The sequence below is a fragment of the Python bivittatus genome, unplaced genomic scaffold, assembly GCF_059951505.1.
Source record: "Python bivittatus isolate LINGU-HERP-01145 unplaced genomic scaffold, Pbiv_v1 ctg000850_np1212, whole genome shotgun sequence".
Lineage (NCBI taxonomy): Eukaryota > Metazoa > Chordata > Lepidosauria > Squamata > Pythonidae > Python > Python bivittatus.
The window spans coordinates 39,857,568-39,879,987 of NW_028277112.1; the positions used below are offsets into that span (position 1 = coordinate 39,857,568).

Below are 22,420 nucleotides of genomic sequence, written 5' to 3' on the forward strand. Positions count from 1 at the left end.
GTCTATAAGATGGTTCTAAGAAATGTTTTACATCCTGCTACAGGAGAATGTAGTCTCATTAGCTCAATGGAGCTGGTATGAGAGATTTTGAGGAGATTGGGAAAGTCACAGGAGGAATGTTAGACATAAACAACCAGCAGATGGGAGTGAAATTTGTTAGTAGTTTATCTCATAAACAGAAACTCAAGTCAGGCTGCAAAAAGCCCAGGAAGAAAAGATTCAAAACATTCAAAGAGACTTTTGCTTCAGTGAACTCTCTAATAAATGAAACCTAGAAGTTTCTATTGCAGTTTCAAAGATTATGTACTTTCCTCCAAATTCTTACATTAAAGCTCCTTATTGATGTCTGTGTGATTATTTTTTTCCTTGGTTGTGCCATGTAATGTGGGGCTTGACAACTGGTAGTGAAGCATTTCTTACAAAAACTCTCTCTAGATCTCAGGGTCCTTTTAAATTACTAATCCAGTTTTCCTTTTCTGGATGAAATACGATACATGGTGATATACCAAACATAGCTCCAAATTTTAATAGATGGTATTGTTTATCTGGATCCATTTCAACCTCACTTTCATTATGTTGAAATGATATTGCCTCAGCTGCTTTGGTGAATGATCTGTGCCAAGAGAAGAGTATGGAATGTAGTCTTGTTGGATTGATTTGGGTGATATTCTTCCTTACAGGTTAGATCACAATACATTCAGATGAGCTTTTCATTAACATGGGTTGTGGTGCCAGCTGTGACCTTTCTTGAGAAAGGAAGGTTTTTATTCCTATCTTCCATAGCTATTTCCAAAGTAAATTACTACAAAGCATTCTAAATGAGAGTATAGGTAGTCCCTGGGTTAAGAATGCCCAGTTTAAGGATGACCCATAGTTAAAAATGGAGCCTATTGTAGCAAAATTCAAGTTAAATACACAATGGCTCAAGTTAATTACACAATTCCACTTATACAGAATTATACAATAAAACTGTTCCGGCTTACGTACAAATTCGACTTAAGGACAGACCTTGGGAATGGAACTTGTACTTAAACTGGGGACTACCTGTACCTTGGAAAGTCTTCTGAAATGAAAGCCAGTCCAGAGTGTAGAAGTGATGTTGGTAACTGGATCTTGTCAGAGAAAACCTACTGCATCTGTGTTTGAAGAATTTCAGTGATTTCTGGCTCTAGATAATACTGCCCATTAAATGTAAATACCGTAGCCCAATCAAGTTAACTGAAAACCTGAGTAGTTCAATATAGAATATATTGAAACAATAACTGGAGGCCAAAGTGTCACAATGTGTTTCTCCACCATCCTGGCTCTTTGTAACCCATCCAGACAGAATCAGACTCCTGGCTGTACAACAAGGGTTCTCCGTTACTTCTTCCTGGTCGTTAGTTTCACAGATCCTAAGAACTCCAGAGAGCTCTGGAGACTCATGAACACATCTGGGGAGACTATAAGAGTTATGTGGGAAGGTGGAGAAATTCTGTCCATAAATTGTGCCCTAAATACAGCATAGGATGTATTGATGGACACTGATGCTATTTTAATCTAGGATTAAGTTTCATGGAAAATTTTTAGGGGAACAAGTATAGATTTTTAAATAAATAAATTTGAGGTTCTGTATTTCCCATCATGCTGCTCCCCTGTAAACTTAAATAAAAGATTTAGTTCTGCAGTCCATATTGGTTCTGCTATAACCAAGTTGTGACTGGAAATAATGACATGAGGAAATAATAAAAAGTGCCTGATGTAAGCCATTGAGCCAATGGCCAAAATGTGGTGATAAATGCATGCTAAGAGAACTTCCAAAAAAGGCATGCCTCATCATTTTTTCTTTCACAAACATACATGAATTTGACATACTGTCATTTCACAGACTCAGCAGTGTTATATTAATATTTACCTTTCTCTCTGTGTCTTTAGGAGCTAAACTTGCTGCCAAGTAACTCTTTTTTTTTCACTTAACATTCTGCTTGTTACTCATTCATGCTTGATTTAGTTTTTATTGTGAGTAGATCACTGTTGGCTTTATTTATTCATTTAAAATCTGCATCTAGGCCTGGTTACCATGTTCCCCATAACATTCTTCAATTAGTGCAAGATATGCTTATTTTACTCATAAAAGAGATTTTGAAGCCATTTTTATTTTCCCTGTTTGCTCAATGTTAACATTTCATACATAAAAAGCTTCATTATTTAAAATTGGATGGTTTCATTATTATGTATCTGCCTTTTAAGAGATCAATATGATTTCCCAGTTGTTGAAATCATAGTATGTATAAGATTAAAGTAATACCATTATTACCATTATTATTCTTAGGTTCTCAATTCGTGATGTGGGAAAATGAGATACCTATATCATGATATATTTGTAGTCTAAAAGCTAAGCTTTACCTTAAGGGGGGAGGACAAAATATAAATGCATTTATAACTGCTGTAAAGAAGATTGGAAGCCACTTCTTTGTATCTTTTTTCTTTTTCCTTTCTTTCTTTGTCTTTTTTCTTTTCTTTCTTTCCTATTATCACTTTTATTTTACTTATCTTTACTTTCTTTTTTCTTTAAATTTGTATTGTTTTTGCTTTGTACAAAAACCTCTTTAATAAAAATTAATTAAAAAAAAAACCTAAGCCAATAAGGGGAAATGAGGAGATGGGGCTGGATCAGATGATCTTCTCTCCAGTCCATCCCATATACATAAAAAGGAGCATACACATAATCATCCATGTGTCTGAAGTGCCATCAACATCTCTGACTGTCCATGTGGTGGTATAACATTTCACTGCAGGGAAGAACAAAGGGAGAACCTTGTTGTATAGCCTGTGCATGTTGAATTGTCACACATACTCTTCATTCAAATACTCCATGCTCTATGAGGATATTAGAGATTAACTGGTATGGTAGGTGGAGAAAACATGTGCTCATGGTCCACCCTACACAGCTGTACTAAAGCGAGGAGAGGTCCTTCCATTACTGCTCTTAATAAAATTAGAAGTACTACCATTAAGTACTACCATTGTTACCACTTCTTGAAAAAGCCCGTGTAAGTGAATTTGAAGAAAGGGTAAATGACTGCAGATTTAGTGAGTTACAATAAGTGACAATTCAGCTGAACTGTTTTTTTGTTGTTGTTGTTGTTGCTCTTCTGTATCTCCACCCCACCCCATCCCCACATTTATACATTCCACAAGGAATGGCTAGACTAGCCCTAGAAAAGAGTATTCATAGAAGATGGTAGAAGGACATTAAAGTTTTCAAAAAAAATAGATTAAGGAAGCATTGGCTTATTTTTAATCCAGCTAGGTTACCACATTGTAGCTTACAAATACTACCAGGCGGGAACCCAAAAAACTTGGGCATGCCATGTGCGCACTGTGAGATTACAATTTATTTTTATTATTGTAATGTTGCTTTTAACCTATTATTATGTAGGCCACCACAAATTCATTTTGTGATTGAGGCAGCATACAGATTGATTAAATACATACATATATAACTATCTACCTACATACCCTGGAAGTAGGTTGTGACTCTCTTGGCACATCAGATACAGAGAAAACCTGGTTTAAGGCATAATTGGTAAGACTGAATGGGGTATGATATACCACAGAGAGGAAATAGTGGAAGGTGAATACCAGCCATCTAAGTGATCTTTAGTGGTCAGTGAGCTGTTGAAAATGAGCAAGGAAAATATTTTTTTAACTCCACCTCCAGGCTGCAAACAAAGAATCTCTTCAGCCACCAGTCAGTCCTAAGACCAGTTTATCCAAGCATTAAGATTTTACTAAAGGACTCTCTTCCCTGCCTCCTTTCCTCTCCAACACACACACACACGCACACACATGCTTGTGATTAAATTGGGTTCCAAATACCATTTTCAGTTAAATGCTATGTGAGCCAGAACAATTTTTTAAAAGCTGAAATTATCTCTTTCCCCCTCCCCTGCCATTTTGTTGATGCCAAGACCTACACTTGACTGTTCTGTCTAAATAGTTTTCTATTATGACATTCCAGAAGAACATGATTGTTCAGCATCCTTTTTCATTTCCAAATGGCATGCTCTTTGCAACGTGCATGTGGGGAAAATCAGAGAAATGAGATATGGTATTTAACAACATCAATTTCTACTTCTGCATTCTATTCTTTTGCAGATATTTATAAACAATGAATGGCACAATTCAGCCAGTGGCAAAAAATTTCCAGTCCATAATCCTGCAACAGGAGAGAAAATTTGTGAGCTGGAAGAGGGAGATAAGGTATGCTTTTAATCTTCGCTATGTCATGGATTTCCTTTCTGGCTAGCATGACCAACACTCCAAGACTAAAACCTGGAACACATCTATTTGTATACATTTACATATTTAAGTTAATCCATAATTCAGTTCCCCAAGTTTCTGAGACAAAAATAGCAAAGACACATGCAGAGAGAGAGGTAGTTAATATCTGGAAGGATTTCTCAGTCATGAAGAAGCTTTCAACAATTCCAAACACTTCCATATTTCTGTTGGGTGCAAAATGATTGCCCAGTCAAACCAAGTTAACCAAGTTATGGTTAACTTGGCTTTTCAAGCAGGCTCTGGGCCAGGCTGATTTGTGATCCTGCTTGAGTGGTTGCTGGGATTTTCTTTTTCTATGTATTTCTCAATGTGCTGCTACTACTACATGTCACATTTTGTTTTTGATGATGTTTTTAATCTATTGGAATGTTTTTCAAACTTGGTAACTTTTAGATGTGTGGACTTCAACTTCCAGAATTCCCTAGCAGCATGCAAGTTGAAGTCCATGCATCTTAAAGTTGCCAGCTTTGAAAAACATTGATCTATTGTGTGTTGCCTTAGGGTAATTTCTGATTTGGTGGCCTTTTTTAAATAACTCAAGGTGGTGAACACACCTAATACTCCTTCCTCCTCCTATTTTCCCCACAAAACAACCCTGTGAGGTGAGTTGGGCTGAGAGAGACTGACTGACCCAAAGTCACCCAGCCGGCTTTCGTGCCTAAGGCGGGACTAGAATTCAAGTCTCCTGCTTTCTAGCCTGGTACCTTAACCACTAGATCAAACTGGCTTATCAATTAAATACATTATCATTAAACATTGTTAATAGATCACTAACGAGCAATTGCTCCCTCTGTCAGTCAGGAAATGAACTTCCATCTCCATCTCCTACTCCCACCTGGCAGAACCCCCAAACATGATAAATGAAGAAAATCCAGGCACTGCCAAGAGAGTCTGAGGTTATTATTATGACTATTGTTTCCTGTACTTCCTACTATATCTCAAGACCTGAAGTGAAATCACCATACTGCAGAAATCTGGATGACCATATACAGTAGTCCTTCTCAAGTGCTCACATAATTGTAAAGAGTAGCAAACACAAAAGTTGTTTCATTGCTACTGCTGAATGAATTGGCAAGTTACTGGAAACAGAGACCTTTTCTTCATTTGGTGGAAGATGTTTAGTGTCCAGGATGTCTCCCCAAAAATGAGGATTGGCCTGACAAAACTAGAACATCTTTTTACCGTACCTTTGGCTGTAGTCTTGTCTCTAGTCCTTTAAGGTTGGATGAAAGAAGGAATCCCTGATAATTTGGGAAGATACTCAGTCAAAGTTGGGAAATCAGATTCATATGGATCTAAGTGAGGAATCCTGGTCTGATTACAAAAGTTATTGAAGTTGCTGCAGTAGACTCCTGAACTGTACTAAGAAAAACTCGGTGACTGATGAAACCTTATGTTAATTTGTAGAGTACTGAAGGTCATTTAGAAAGTTTGTTCTTTGCATTCAGTCCAAAGATTCCTTTTAGGAGTATTTTTAAAACTGTACATCTCCTTAGTATGACTGACCTCTCCTTGTAATGTCAATTGAATCACGTACCCATATCCAGGAGTACTTTTTAAAGAGGACAAAGACCTGGATAATTATTCACTTCATTTTATCATCTCCTCTTAAACAAAAAAGCATTACAAATGCAATTCATTACAATAATTTAGATTTTTTGTTGTTGTTTCATAAAAGGTTTAACAATCTGAGTTAAGGTTAATTTTCTATTCAGCATTTTTTCTTCGTATGTATGTATTCATTCATTCAAATTTGTTATAGCCATCCAACTCTGATGGACTCTGGGTGGTGTAGAAAATCAAAAAAATCATTAAAAACAGAACCACACAGACAGCCCAAACTAAAACAATCTTAAAAGCAACACAAATCAAACAAAACAATGCCCCCCAAATACAATAATATATTAACCCCAGCCCTGGGGCCAAAGCCAAGTTTTAAGAGCTTTCCGAAACCCTAGGAGGGAGGGCATTGTCCTGATCTCTGGGGGGATGCTATTCGAGGAAGTGGGGGCTGTGAAAGAGAAGGCACACTTCCTTGGTCCCACAGGATGACAACATATAATAGAGGGTACCTGGAGCACCCCCACTCTGCCAGAACATACCAGGCAGGCAGAAACGGTTGGAGACAAGTGGTCCATCAGATATCCAAGCCCTAAGCCGTACAGTATCAACAATTGCCAATAACTAAATAGTTTTCTGAAGTGCACAAATCTACAGATTGTACAAGTCAGTGTAAACTCCAGATTCTAGTATTTAGTAAATGAACCAATACATTTTAGGGCTTTAATCTGTGTCTACAATTGATATAACATATAACAAAGGATTGTACATTTCAGAAAACTTTTTTCCTCGCTCAGAAAATTAAGAGGTTATAAAGCAAAGACATACATGGGACTGTGAAATAATATCCTTTCAGTTAGTTTGTTCATTCACCCTACGATCACTAAGACAAGAAAGACCTAAAAACATGATTATATTTTTAGTGAAGAAAAAAATGCAATTCTATACATGTCTACAAGTCCTATTAAGCCTTAGATGTCAATCCTATACACAGCCTGCTGATCTATTTCTGAGTAGAGTTCCATAAGATTGTTATTGCTTATAAGTCTCATTAAACACTGAATAAAGGTATAGTAATTTGCTTATTTCCGCTTGTATGGACTTCTGCTATTTAGCACCATGGAGCTTAATAATCATTCTTTCACTAACTAGATTTAATTTTAATTTTCTAGCATTAAATTCTTTATGCTGTGGACTTGCTAAGACCAGCTTTTGCTGAGGGGAGAAAGAATGTTTTCCCTTATACAGTGTTCAGCAGGAACACAATTTTTCAATATGTTTCAATAAGATACACCTGTGTGCCTTGTCAGAATTGTTAGCAGTCATGTTATACTTACATTTTCTGGAGAATGAAGATGTTGGTATGTACTAATAATAGCATTAAGAAAGGAAAATGCCTGGAGTTGTGCAGGTGTGGGTATTTGCAGAATTGTTATTCACTAAAAATCACGATCAAAGAAGTATTGATATGATTCAAGCAAAATAAATGTGTCATCACATCTGTGGTTTCTTTGCAGGAAGATATTGACAAAGCTGTTAAAGCAGCAAGGAAAGCATTTGAGTTTGGATCCCGCTGGAGGACAGCAGATGCTTCAGAAAGAGGAAGGCTGTTGAACAAACTAGCTGATTTAATTGAAAGAGACCGTCTCCTCTTAGCTGTAAGTCTAAAATACTGATTCTTAAGCAAATCCATCTTTTTAAGATGAGTTTCTCTTGATATCTTTGAGTACTTCTGTGAAAAGATATATTCTTATGTTAAGAGAATTCAACCAGTCCAAAGTCATAGTTCATTTGAGAAACCCACACAGTCCCATTGTCAGAAAAACAGGCCTGTTGTGTTCAGTCTGTTATACAAGGTAGATTAGCATCTCCCTTGTCTATCTTAAGCAAGACTAAAAAGTCACCTAGCGTGATAAGGTCATATTTCATCATTGCCACTGAAGAAAAATAATGAAGGGAAGAGGTCACCAGGTAATGCTCCCACTATTAGTTTGAAAACCAAGTTGTACTGAGGAGAGTCACCAAATTTCCATTCCTGAATAGATCAATATCAACCTAACTTTCCCTCTGTTTTCCAGTCGTCAACTCCTAGGTGCCTCTGATACTATTTATATTTTATGCATTTAGGTCAGTCACAATTTTAGAAGAATTTTAAAATTACAAGAATGTTGGATTTGTTTTGCTGCTTTCCTGCACAGGCCCACCTAGTTTGATACTGTTCTACCCAGGATCTGAGAATCAAAAGTACAATCTTCAGTTATATGGCCAAAGCCTTTTTTTTTTTTTTAATGTCAACTATAACTTTGCTGCAGAGATTATCATCTCCCAAATGAGGGGGAAAATTGGAAAAATTGAATGAACTTGTTGACTAATTTCGAAGAATGTGGATGTATTTCAGATGAAAGAATGAAAATAAATGTAAAACCCATCCTAGTGGGTTTAATCATTTCTTTTCCATTCTTTTCTCAGCAAGCAAAAACAAATGCATAAATATAAAATAAATATCTTTATTTTTCCATAAAGACTTGTCTTTCTAATCCAGATTTCTTTAAGCAGGCCTTTCTTTCTGTTGCAGTGATAGCACTGCACTTTGATATGCACATTAAAATCTTATTTACTTTTAATCATCCTTCTTTGAAATCCAATGATATGTGAAGACTGGGAAATTACTGGGGGGTTTCCTCAGCCGTGAAGATCTTCATTGGTTTATCAGAATGCCAGGTTGGCTGTCCTTACTCTCAGTGTTTAATCTCATTTTAGCATTTGGATGGTAGAGTAACAATGGTTGCTATGAAGTAACAATATTTAATTGAGGGGGGTCTTTTTATGCTATGATGGAATATTTGGTTTTTTAATAAATTGGTAGTTTATCTAAACTGTGGAAGGAGGCATTTGAAAAATCTGTTACTATTGTACAGCTAGACTGTTATATCTAACTACTGAAGTGAATGAATAACTTAGTAGTCTGAAAAAAGTAATAAAGAATTCCATTCTGGGGCTTAGTTCAAAATGCAGTCTTTTCCTTTTTTCATGGAGTGAATTCCATTCTAGAAATCATACTGGCAACGTCTTCTAGCGAAATAATATAGCAAAAGGCAAGCAAAGATTATGCTTGCTGGCTGCAGTCTTCTCTGAAATCAAACAATTCCTTTCTCGAGCTCATACATGCTGACGAGCACTATCGTTTGAGATGCATGTCTCAGCTCTAGTTAGATAACCATCCACAAAACAGCCACGGTGGAATTATTCCTTAGAAAACCACTCAAAGCTACATATTCACTTCATTACATACGTTTCTTCAATATGATCATAATGTCCAGTTGCTTTTTTAAAAAATTCGTATTTTAAGGCATACTGTCCATCCCCTATTGAAGATAGTCTTACTTTCCCAATGCCATTCTTAAATTATCATGACCTGGTTAGTGTAATTCTTAATAAACCCATGTTATAGACAGTTGCATTCTTTCATTTATCTACCATGACTAATTTTTTAAACCATTCTTTGTTTCAGACAATGGAGAGTCTTAATGGGGGAAAGCTTTTTTCGAACGCCTACCTAATGGACGTAGGTGGTTGTATCAACACTTTGCGCTACTTTGCTGGCTGGGCTGATAAAATCCAAGGACGTACCATCCCCATGGGTGAGTCACTCCAGACCAGTTGTACATGAGATAAAGTTGGTTTAATGTGAATTTAAATAAGGCTTCAGTTAAAGAACTTTTTCATCTGAGAAAAATGTAACCTTTAGAAATCTGTTACATAAAAGTATACTGGTAAAGGCTTATCAGCAAGGGTTGGTTTTTTTGTTATTTAATGGTTGGTACATTTTGTGTAATTCATTTCTATAGCTTTCGATCCTGACTGAAATTCCTTCAGTCACAAAGATTAGCAGGTTTCATCATAAATGCTTTTGTTGTGTGTGTGTGTGTGTGTGTAAGAATACAGCTCTTAACATTATTTTTACCAAGTGATGTTGCAGGGTGACTGGATTGTATAACCATATGAATTGAGCAATGTTTTTTTTTTCTCAAGAGCCCTGCTTTAAAAAAGAAAAATCAGTATCTAAGGCTGCAGGAAATATGTTGTTTTTAGCCTTTTTATAGAGATAGATGAAGAAAGAAAGAAAGAAAGAAAGAAAGAAAGAAAGAAAGAAAGAAAAAAAGAAAGAAAGAAAGAAAGAAAGAAAGAAAGAAAGAAAAAGAAAGAAAGGAGGGAGGGAGGAAGGAAGGAAGGAAGGAAGGAAGGAAGGAAGGAAGGAAGGAAGGAAGGAAGGAAGGAAGGAAGGAAGGAAGGAAGGAAGGAAGGAAGGGAATTTTCCCATTGGAGAAATCCTTTGGGGAAGAGTGTTAACATGCTTATTTCCTTTTTTAAAAGAAAATAAAAATTGTGGTTTAATTGTTTGCAACTCTAGGACTGCAAAAGAAAAAAGAAAAAGTGGGTGGGGGCAAAGGCTATATATGACCTGTGGGCTGCAAGTCTCCAACCCCTGTACAGCAGGAAAAATAATCATCTAATTCCATGGGACCCATTCATGGGATTTTAAAGACATTGGTTCTGCAGAATTACATAACTTTCTCATGCTGCCTCTTTCATTTACACATGGGCAAATAATATATGATTATGGAGACAGAGAGAAATATGCTTTATTGCATTACTGAGTTACTGATTTATTCATTTTAGAACATTAATATGGTGCCCACTTTGCATATGAACTCTGGGTGACTAACATCAACAAAAACAATATAATAAAACCTCTGTAAATCAAACAAAAAATCAGAATTAAGAAAATCATAATACAGTAGTCAAGGCACTATATAACGGACTCAAACACATAAACCACACCGATACGGGGTTCATCTAACATCCTGGGCCAGCACCTGGGGAAAGGCCAGATCTTCACAGCCTTCCTAAAGAACAGGAAGGTCACAACCTTCTTCCAGTTTGACTTCCAGTGTCTTAACTACTTGAAATCCAAGAAATCCATTTTTTGTCCCTTGACCCCACAGTTGTCATGAATAAGAATTAGCTAAATTGGTTGCCTGTATCATCTTATATGCAAAGGAAAGTCTTGCCTTCCAGGTTTTTCCCCCTTTTAATTCTTGAAGCCAGTTGCAATAGGCAAGATGTTATCTGGTCCCTGGACATTTCAAAGGATGTTAATTGCTGATCTTGAAACTCCAAGCTACTATTAAATATCATTACTACATTATTTTTTGTATTATTTTTATTTCTTTATTTGTTTATTTACATAGCACTGTCTTTAATGTAAGAATGGTTTACAAAGCAAAGAAATAATGCATATTAGAGGAAAAACAGCTTACAGTTTAACAGACAGAAGAGAGAACAGTAGAAGGAAATGAACATAAAATTTGGCCCGTTTGATTGTTTTTAGATGCCTAAACTTTCATTTGAATGCCTAGTTATATCAATAAGAACTTGCCAGCACTTATTTAGATACTACAGGTAGTCCTCACTTACCGAGCACTCATTCAGCGACCATTCAAAGTTACAGCAGTACTGAACAAGGAGACTTATGACTTATCTCGCAGCATCCCCATGGTCACATGATCGCAATTCGGGTACTTGGCAACTGGCACACATTTACAACAGCCACAGTATCCTGCAGTCACATGATTGCCATTTACAACCTTCACAGCCGGCTTCCAACAAGCAAAATCAACAGGGAAGCCAGCAGGAATTTGCAAGTCACAGTCACATGACATTGCATTTAATAACCTATGGTGATTCGCTTAATGACCACAGCCAGAACTGATGAACTGATGTCACGAATCAGGTACGGTCATGTGACTTTTCACTTTACAGCCATGTTGCTTAGCCAGTCCCCATTACAGTCAGTAAGTGATGACTACCTGTATAGCTGCATACATATCACCTATGTACAGAGATTACTCTGAAACCCCTCCCTTTCTGCTAGATAGCAAAGTTTATGTTTTTTAAGAACAAAGGAAGAAGCTGGGTACCACAACTAAATAAAAGAGAGAAATATCATAGTGCTTTTGAGATCCTGATTAAAGAAGCTGGAAAAAGTCCTGGGAAACAAGCAGAGGACTTTACTTTTGATTGTTTGGGATGAGTAGGTAAACAAGAGCAAACTATATTAGAATTTTAATCTTAATTTTCCTATATGTTGCTATTTAAGCTTAATTTCCCTGGTACTTATGTTCTTTGAACAAGCTCAGCAGTTGCTTATTTTATGTAATGGGAATCTCTCTACAGCAGACTTTCCAATATCAGTTTATATTTTCTATTGATTTTTTTTTTAAGTGAGATCATTTTAAATTGTAATCTGTGAAAGCTGAAAAGGCAGCTTTTTGTATTCTCTCTTTCATAGAATTTGATTTTATTTATCCCTTGTGAATTTGGTCAATCTCTTAAAGGGGAGGGGACTGATTATCCTAGTCCCACAATTTAATTCTACAGAGTTAGGAGTTGGCATGAGAGAATTGATTCAATTTTTTCTCATATTTTAAGCAATTGAGATGATGGGAGCCCTATTTCTCTCACCTACCAGAATCAGGACAGAGGAGACAGCCAGGCATGAATTCCCCTAGAAGATAATTGGTGGCAGCAAGAACTATCACAATGCAACACCAGGGCAGAATGTAGAGCTGGGTTGTGTAAACCCAAAAGTCTTCTGAGAGAGATGGTTTAAGACCTCCAGCCTTTCACCCTATTGACTCAGTCATGTTGCTACACCAGCCTTGCAAGCTTGTACTATGATAAAGTACAGTTGCTGGAATTCCTTTCTTCTGTGTACTAGTTAAAGGGATGTTGACAGGCTCACCATCTCTGCTGTCCAAGTTTTATGTTTGGTTATTATCTTGAATCTAGGTACATTTATATTTTTTTTGGCTTGTATCATACCGTAGCAACATGCCACAGCTACAACAGCATGTAGAAAAGGCAGATTAACAAGGCAGATTTTCTTTTACTCTTGCTATACCTTGTCTGTGCTTTCTTACTATTTTACCTAGATGGAAACTATTTCACATTTACTAGACATGAACCTGTTGGAGTCTGCGGTCAAATTATTCCTGTAAGTATCATGTATATAGTGAACAAAACGAGTTATATCCTTCATTGCACATGAGTTTCCATTCATGGATAAGCTTTTCATTTGCCAGAGGCTTTAACTAACAGATGAAACAACATGCATCAATTTAATTGATTTAATATAATTTTAATTTAACTTGAATTAAGATTTTGTCAATGAAATACATAAATTCAACTCCTGTATATTTAATAGCTTTTCCCTTCTGTCTCATTAAAAATTATTATTTGCTTGCAATTTTTGGTGGACTCTGAGGACTACATGTCCCAGGCCACCCACTTGGCTACCCTTGAATTAGATACTTATACACAAAGATACATATACAGGTAACCCCAGTTTAAAAATGAGTTCCATTCCCAATGTCTGTCCTTAAGTCAAATTTGTATGTAAGCTGGAACATTATTATTTTATAATACTGTATAAGTAGTATTGTGTAATTAACTCAACCCATTGTGTATTTAACTCAAATCATTGTGTATTTAAGTCACATTTTGCTACAATAGGCTCCATTCTTAACTATGGTTTGTCTGTAAACATTTATGTAAAACATAAGTCCAGATGGGTCGACCTGACTACCTGTACATATCTACCTTAATTCCCAACAGTCCGATTTGTTCTGTGAACTGAACTTAAGAGATGCTAGCAATTTCTCTAGACTGAAAGTTGATTGTACATTCATAGTTTAGTTAGAAGTTTATTCCGTTAAGAATTAGTGCGTGTTTTCACATTCTTGAAGCTACCTGCTGAGGACAACTGGTAGATTTATTTGTTTCCTTATTTGTTTGTTCTATGGCTCATAGCCTGTTCCAGTCAGCTAACTCTAAGTGCATACAACTCCCCCAAAACATAACTTGGGATTAGAAACAAACAATTAAGAGCGTGTATAAAACTGGGAATCACATACAATACAATAGAAACCAATTCATCATCTGGAGGGATACTCATAAGACTGTTAATGGCCATGAAGGCATTTCAAACTGATTGCACATCAGCAGACCTCAGCTTTCTGAGATCTATGAGAAGAAGATCGAACCAACTGCTTTGCAGTATCTAAATAAAAGTGCCTCAAATGGGTACTTGTGTGCTTCAGCCAACAAAACAGCCTAAAAGGAAGGATGTGGCAAACTTATAGCTTGTATGCAAGGAAGTCTGCTTGGCTAAAAGAGATTAACAGAATTCCCAGCTAATTTGACCAATAGAAGTTCTGGGAGCTTCAGTCCAAAAAATCCGGAAAGCACCAGTCTAAGTAAAATTGATGCAGCAGATGGGTGTGTCTTGGGGAGGGTCAACAACAAAACAGAAAGCATCCCAGGAAATTGAGGTACCTTCTTCCTGGATCTTCACTGATGTCTATAGTATACTACTCACTACTAAAACTATATACAAATGTATCATGTTCTATTTTGGGGGATGAGAACCTGGTTGATGACTGTATTTCGTCAAGCTTCCCCAGTGGGAAAGGAGAAGGTCTCCAGTAGTTTCTCAATGAATGGGGCTCAAGGTTAGCAATGGATGTAGCTCTGCTTTTTTTTTCCCAATAATTTTTAAAGTTAGTATTCATTTATTTAGTTGGTTGGTTTTTCCTTACTACAGATGGTGAGTGAAATTGCGTTAGCAATATTGGGCACCATGTGGCATTTCCTTGAGTTACTGCTATACTTAAGACATGTTGTGCATGTGTGCGTGTGTCTTTCTGTGCATTTAATGTTGAGAAAAGTGTACAAAGTAGACTTGAGAAAACATTTTTAAAAATCAGAAAATTTTCTTCCAGAAACTGCTTATTCAGGTTAGATTCACAGTACATACAGTGGACAGTGTCAGAAGTTGTAAGTAAGTCAAGGAGAATGTTAGTGGCATAGAATCCTTCTACCTTTTGTGTATAGATTTTCTGCTAGTGTCTGAAGCTTTTCTCTGGAACCCTCACACCTGCTGTGTCACCTCCAAACACAAATTCTGGTACCATGAAATGGTTTGGGAATTTAGGAATGATCATCTAATTATCTATATTCATCTTTGCTAAAATGTATCTCCTGCTTTGAAAGAGTATAAGGAGTGTATATATGCAATAGACAGGTGAGAATATAACTTGGATAGCCCATACGTGTTGTCGCTTTAGACTATATAAGTGCCTTCTGAGGATCTGGAATATTGGAAGGTGCTTCCTGTTGACCACTGGCAGGGTCACTCTTGTTGCTCACCAATTTTCTGAGGACAGAAAGTAAACCTAAGCTGTAAATCTTGGTTCCAATAGGTTAGGCTTTAGTATAATCTAGTCTAATAAAGTTTATAACCTTCACCAATTACAGGGCTTATTGTTTCTGAACCTCTTCAAATGAATCCTTGCCCTTTGGCGATACACCACAGCAGACTTGTTTCCACTGCCAGTCCCTGAAATGAGCCCCAAGTTGGTCGGCTATATCTTCTTAGGTTCATTGAAAGCATATTCATCAAACCTCAGGCTAAAACGTGTGGCTGTTTTCTGATGGATGGTAGACATTTACAAAGTACAAGTAGGAAATATAAACTTGTTATAATGATTTGTTGGTCATCGCTTCTTACGGTGCCTTTGTAGTGGAACTTCCCACTGGTTATGTTCATTTGGAAGATTGCCCCAGCCCTTTGTTGCGGAAACACGGTGGTCGTCAAGCCAGCCGAGCAAACTCCACTGACTGCTCTTCACATGGGCTCTTTAATTAAAGAGGTGAGTTGCCATAGCAAAACTACTGTATGCAGGTCCTGAAGAAGAGAAATTGATGTAAATGTGATCTTTACATTATGATTTTTATAAATAGTAAGGACTAGTCTGCTTTGTGTCAGAGGAGCTCCCAGCATGCCTGGTCTTGTCTTGAGCTATTGTATTGTATTACAAACCACTGAAGCAAATCAAGGGCTAGAAACTCACATACTTTTCCAGCCTAAATGGTTCAGAAAACAAATCATTAGCAGCTTAGTAAACTGAACATCTTGGCAAACCTCACGCTTTTGGGAGGCAAAAACAAACAAGAGTTGGCTCAGGAAAGCAAAGGGATGGGCAAGGGGGGATGGGAAGGGTGGTTTTGATTTTTCACATGAGTATTTCAGTGATGAAACCTGGTAATTCAGCTTGATGTTTTAATTTAGCTTTCTCACTGAAATATTTGCCTTACCCAATAAGTGAACATGAGCTGTATGAAACTGTCAAGTGTCAGGCTAGGTGTGCCCAGGATAAAATACACCTGTTATAAAGCTGTAATTCAAAACATCCTTACTTAAAAGTCACTTGGTTCAAACAAATAGGACTTAGCCTACATCAGGGTGGGCAACATTTCAGGCTTTGACCTTCAGTTCACAATCTTGTACAATGTCCTGGCATGCAAAATAATTTTTTTAACTCTGAAATCTGCCAAGAGTGTCAAATTCCACAAGCTTTCTATTTCTTCCTAGTATCTCATGAGATTCCATGTCAGAGTGCTATAGACAGAAAGAAATCTGATTAGATTTTTTTTTTACAAATTGAAGTTATTTTTTAAGGCAAGTTTAATATTGGGAGGAAGGAGTCCTGCATACCAGCCCCTGGACTAGATGTACAAATGCAGCCAAATTTGGTGCCATAGAAAAGGGGACCAAAGACCCTGGAATTATTGAGGGACAAAAGTATTATTCTGAGACAGTCTCATAAGCTCCTATGGAATCTTGAAGAAGTAAAGTGGTTTGCGCTGTTTTGGAGACCACAGGTGAGGTAGCATATCTTTGAATGCTCCCCCATTTCTTGGTCCATTAATGCACTAGCTTTTTTCTTTAAGGAAGCTTTCTAAGCTTTGGGTTTAGTTTTGTAGTGGAGAAATTAGAATCAGTATCAGGAGCTGCCTGTCTAACAGAATTTAAAGCTAACTTTGGAGAAAGTATAAAAGATCTGCTAAGGACTAAGCCCTTAAAGAGGGACTTGGACAAGAGATTACACACTCCAGAGACAGATGGAAGCATGAGGGGGGAAAAAACCTCAAAATAATCCCAACTTAATTAATTAACTTAATAAGATGGGACAGAGAGAAACTTGGACAAGCTTTCAAGATTCTGTTGTTACACCCTACAACGTTTTTCAAACTTGACAACTTTAAGAGGTATCGACTTCAACTCCCAGCATTTCTTAGCCAACAACCTGGGAGTTGAAGTCCACACCTCTTAAAGTTGCCAAGTTTGAAAAACACTGCCCTACAACAATAAAGTAGCATTCCTGGAATCTCTGTGCTTGATCAGGCCTACCTCAAATGGCTGACAGCCTGGTTCTCTGGATATCAGTGCTTCTGCATGAGAGCCCAATTTTTTCTTAGCTTCACACTGGGCAGCCAACCATCTTAAATCCCAAATGCAATTAATTTCTTGGCATTACTACCATGCATCACATAATTTAAGATAGCTATTGTTAGTAAGAGTAGAGCAGAGTACCCATTTAGCTTCTATTGAGAAGCCTCACCTTGATGGCTTGCTTGGTGCACAGCCAATATAGAGCAGAGGTGAATTCAGAATTATGGAGTGTAAACTACAGGCTGACAAAAGTTGAGTGATGGAAATATGTGGTAATAAGTCATCAGTAACAGCACCACTCTTGAGGGCTCAGGAGGTCTGTGGGAGAACCATTAAAATATTGATATGCCCCATGCTATTCAAAGAGTAGAGCTATCCATCATGACAAGACTCTACACATTGCAGTCCATATGTGTTCCAAATCTTACTTTGAGCAAATGTGATTTGTGTTGCTATATAAAAGTAGGAGATATGGTCATTCTAGTATCCAGTTGGGTTCTTCAGCAGAATGGCATTTGCTGGGCAAGCTGCAGAGTGGCTTTCTATGATTCCTGAGCAAAATAAAAAGCCAAGAATACCACCAGTGCAACGTGGTATCCAAAAAGAAGAGAATCTGAAAAAAACAGGCAAAGGCAATTGTTTATTATTAATAGTACAGTAGCCATACTCCGTGTATTTGCCCTGATACTCCAGATCAGCTGATTAGTCAATTGAAACATGTTTAATGGCATGAAAACTTAAGAATATCAAATGGCAGTATGAAATATTATTCCTTGAAACATAAAACGAAGGAACCTTATTCACTGCCCTAGGCTTCTTTGACTGAACTCACACATCATGCTAAGCCACAAGTTTTGCAAACGCTACAGTTGTCTGGATTCATGCACCCCAAACTATATAAAGCAAAGTTTGCCAACCACAATTTGCTGGGATCACACCACACCTTAGCCAAAATGAAACAAGGCACATTATGGATTAAGATGACGTGTGAATCCAGTCTTGAGAAAGAATAAAAAATATAAGAAATTGAGAAGCCTCTACTGAAAGGTGACATTTTATTCTCTCCTTCCAGGCAGGATTTCCACCAGGAGTGGTGAATATTGTGCCAGGATATGGGCCCACTGCTGGAGCAGCCATTTCCAATCACATGGATATAGACAAAGTGTCCTTCACAGGCTCAACTGAGGTAGTTCCCTAATATTGTGAAGAACTGAAATAGAAAAACTTAAATTCCAGTTCTGACAAATCATTATCACCTAACTTGTTTATGTGTAACTATGTTACCTTTTTCAAGTTTAACTGTGTTAAACAGTGTCTCTGTAATTATTTCTTGATTGTTACAGCCATCTCAAATACTTCTTTCCTATGCAGTATTTAAATATTATTTTGAATTTGTTGGAATTCTACATTATAACTTTTTTTTACTACAACTTGGGTCCCCAAATTATTTTTAATTATGAAAAACTGGTAACAAATCTTGTAAATAAAATATATCCCTTAAAAAAAGAGTTTTGGAAGATAATAGTCATTCTGAACAATAGCAGCACTTTTTGTAAAACATAGTCAGGGTTAGGCTCATGCAGAAAAATCACATTCTGCATTTTCATTCTTTCATTTTATCTCAAAAAACACATTTAGATATTCAAAGAATATCTGTTCTTATATTATATTCCGCTTTCTTTCTGGACATGTTTCACATTAAGAAAGTGTAAATCATAGGAAGATGTCTTATTCTAAATCAGAATATTTGCCTCTCAAGGACTGAATTATCTATTTGAAGAGGTATTGTGCTTTCCAATCTCCTACTTCTTTTGAGTCAACTAAGATTGAACCTGAGACTTTCTCTTTAAAGGGATCAGCTCTGCTTATGGTGTCTCTCCTTTCCAGGGATGATTGACAGTGACCCAAAAGATCTTAGTGGGGAACGAGGAACTCTTTCCCCTAGTAGCTTATCACTTTAAGGACAATGTGTTGGAAGCCATATGCCAACCGCGACCAGTGCCAGAACCAAAAGTGGCCATAGGCATAATACAAAAACTAGTGGCCAAAGGATGGGGCTAGAGGCTGACGGGAAGTGGTCAGGGACAAAGGAGGTACAACCAGCGCCAAAAAGAACAGTGGTCACCTCACAGCCTTTTCTCAGAAGGCAATTGCACTTCAATTTCCATCTCCTTCCTGTCTCAGTGTTTCATTTGTGTTCCCTTCAGGTTGGCCAGATGATCAAAGAAGCTGCTGGAAAGAGTAATCTGAAAAGAGTCACTCTGGAACTTGGGGGGAAAAGCCCGAATATCATATTTGCAGACGCTGACTGTGAGTAGCCCATTTCTTCTGGATTTACTTTCTTTAAAAGCATTTTTGTTCTTTTCTCTTTTCCCTCTAAAATTTAGGGAACATCCAAGAAAGGAAAACAAAAGAAAATGCAATCAGACCAGAGTCATGGCAATATTTAATATCTATAACTCTGTAAAAGTAAACATTAATCAAGATATAATAGGAATGCATTTCTCTGCAGTGGACAGTGCTGTGGAATTCGCACACATTGGCGTGTTCTACCATCAGGGGCAGTGTTGTATAGCTGGATCTAGGATTTTTGTGGAAGAGAAGATCTATGATGAATTTGTGCGTAGGAGTGTGGAAAGAGCAAAGAAAAGTGTCCTTGGAAATCCTCTGTCTCCTGGAGTAACTCAAGGTCCTCAGGTAATTTTAATTAATCACAGTGTTTTTCTATCAGAGTTGCCAGTCAAGAATCAACCCAAATGCAGGATTGCTTGGAGCTTGACTGAAGCCTTGTTGCTTAGCCAAAGTGTTTTTATAAAAGTTTTAGTACTGCTCTCCAGTGTGATTAGCTCCTTCCCTTTAGAGTCTTTGTGTATGAAAGCATTGCCAAATGGAATTCAATTCCTCATTTGATTTTCACCCTGCCTCTTTGGGGCTCTCCCAATTTCCTGGTTCTATGAGGCTCCAGGTACCTGTTTTCTTCTCCACACCTGTGGAACTTGCCCTAGCTGCCTTCAGGCAACTGAACTCAGCTAAATTTGTGAACCAATTGCTCAACCTACAGGGCACAGAGTCCCACCCTAATGTGTGACTTTTTGACAAACAAGCACAGATTGTCTTCACAAAGGATGTTTCCCTCACGGATGGGTATTTTGAACTAGTCTCCCTCTTACATATAGGATGGTAGCAATGCCATTCCCTATTACTCTGTTTCTGACAACATCACAGGGGCTTGATTATTCCTGTCATTTAACCAGGATTTTTACTTAGAAACTTTGACAACTCTTTGAAAAGATGTAAGGACTTCATAAATGTGCAATCAGTCCACACTGAAAAAGCTGGCTACTTTGTGCAGAATGTGTATTTTTCAGTGTTAAGGATCAGGTAACATTCATTTTAGAAATGTGGAAATAGTAACATTTGACCTGTCCTTCCTGAAATAAATCAGTGGGCCTTTCCCCACTTACATCTAGCCTTGACATAAACATGCTCTGGCAATAATGTTTATATGCCATGCCCATATTATGTTGCCTTCATCTGATCCCTAGCCCATGAATGAGATACCCTTAAGTTGCCCTTAACTTTATGGATATTAAAGTAGCATTTCCCCCTTAATTCTGACACTGTCCAAGGACACTTGAAAGTATATACAATCTGTTGGGCTTTGTCACTTTACCTTACAAGTAAGTCAGGTGCCTAGCAGTGACCTGAAACAGAAGCAGTTGAGGCAGGATTGGGATCAGCATTGAGAACTGCAAATTTCACACCACTGTCACACAGCCTTTCTCAACCTGGCACCCTCCAGACACTTTGAACAACAACTTCCAATTCTGTCTGAGAACTCTGAGACTTTCAATTCACCATAGGGAAGCCAGGGTAAAGAATGCTGAAAAAAATGAGCCTATAGTTAAGTACAATCTATACCCTGCTGGCTGCATGGAGAGTTATTTACAAATAACTCCCCAAATCGATAGCCCTGGAAAGAGTGAATTATGAAAATGTGTGACAGTGGTGTGAGCCTTCTCTCCATAATGAGAGTTATTTGTGTGCCAAACAGTTTCCAAATATTTTACCAACAGTTTCTATCTGGCGCACATGATAATTTGAAGTAAGCTTTCATAATGCTTAAAATCAGATCTCCTGTTCTGAATCAGTTTTCCGGAAAACAAATTTCTGAAAATGACTTGAACAAGCCTCATGTAAGGAAGGAGCAACTATTACACCTCTGTAATAATTTGATAAAGATCAAAGACTCTGCAGTTATACGCAGCCACCCACTCAGTACTGCAAGCAGAGTTCCTAGATTCTGTAGTTGCATACCTTTGCAAAATACCTTGATTAATGAGCTGAGCATTTTCAGGATTTTTTTTTTTTTTTAATGAGGGAAATGCCTAATGCCTCAAGTTAAGATACAGTGCAAATATACTGCAATTGTTCTTCTCTTAGAACCTTGTTAAATTCTTACAGAGATCTCTTGTTAACTGTTTCATAAAGCTACAGTTGTGAATTTGGTTTTAAATTCTGAAGTTACTATGACTTCTCCAAAATTACAGTCTGGAGAATGATATCCATGCAAATGCAGACACTGTACTTCAGAATGTAGCCCACCAAATTAAAGTAATTTGGGAGGAATTAATATAATTCTGAGTAAAAGGAGTCTAAGAAAGACCCAGGCCATGAGAACATTTGAAGTGTAATAAGGTTTTCCTAAAAAAAAAAAAAAAACCTTCTGTTCTTTAAATCCTAATTACTGAACTTCATGAAAGGTGCTGGCCCAGAGCCAACATCTCAAAGGCAAATTGTTGCTTCATCTCCCCCTAGAAAAGTATTTGTTCCTGCTTTGTAATCCTAAGGCCAAACAAGTGGCTGGGAAGTGACTTATCAGTGCAATATTTCTATCTAGATTGATAAGGAGCAGTATGATAAAATACTTGCACTAATTGAGAGTGGGAAAAAAGAAGGCGCCAAGCTGGAATGTGGAGGAGGCCCTGGGGGAGACAAAGGCTTCTTCATTCAGCCTACAGTTTTCTCTGATGTTACCGATGACATGCGCATCGCCAAAGAGGAGGTGAGCTAATGCAGGACATTGTGTATTTGGGCTGGATTGAATGTTTCAGTAGCTGGACATAATGTGCATTTTTATAATCAAATATGCAAGGTTAGAGAATATGCAAGATTTTT

At 37.4% G+C, this 22,420-nt stretch overlaps 1 protein-coding gene across 1 annotated transcript in view; it reads left to right on the forward strand.

Moving 5' to 3' along the window:
• Positions 1-22,420, forward strand: part of ALDH1A1 (aldehyde dehydrogenase 1 family member A1) — a 40,737-nt gene that overhangs the window by 9,390 nt on the left and 8,927 nt on the right. The window contains exons 2-10 of the mRNA XM_088130386.1: positions 4,141-4,245; positions 7,404-7,544; positions 9,398-9,527; positions 12,882-12,943; positions 15,531-15,659; positions 18,315-18,428; positions 19,450-19,552; positions 19,755-19,939; positions 22,143-22,307. Coding sequence (XP_087986512.1) covers positions 4,141-4,245; positions 7,404-7,544; positions 9,398-9,527; positions 12,882-12,943; positions 15,531-15,659; positions 18,315-18,428; positions 19,450-19,552; positions 19,755-19,939; positions 22,143-22,307 — 1,134 coding nt within the window. The remainder of the gene's footprint in view (positions 1-4,140; positions 4,246-7,403; positions 7,545-9,397; positions 9,528-12,881; positions 12,944-15,530; positions 15,660-18,314; positions 18,429-19,449; positions 19,553-19,754; positions 19,940-22,142; positions 22,308-22,420) is intronic.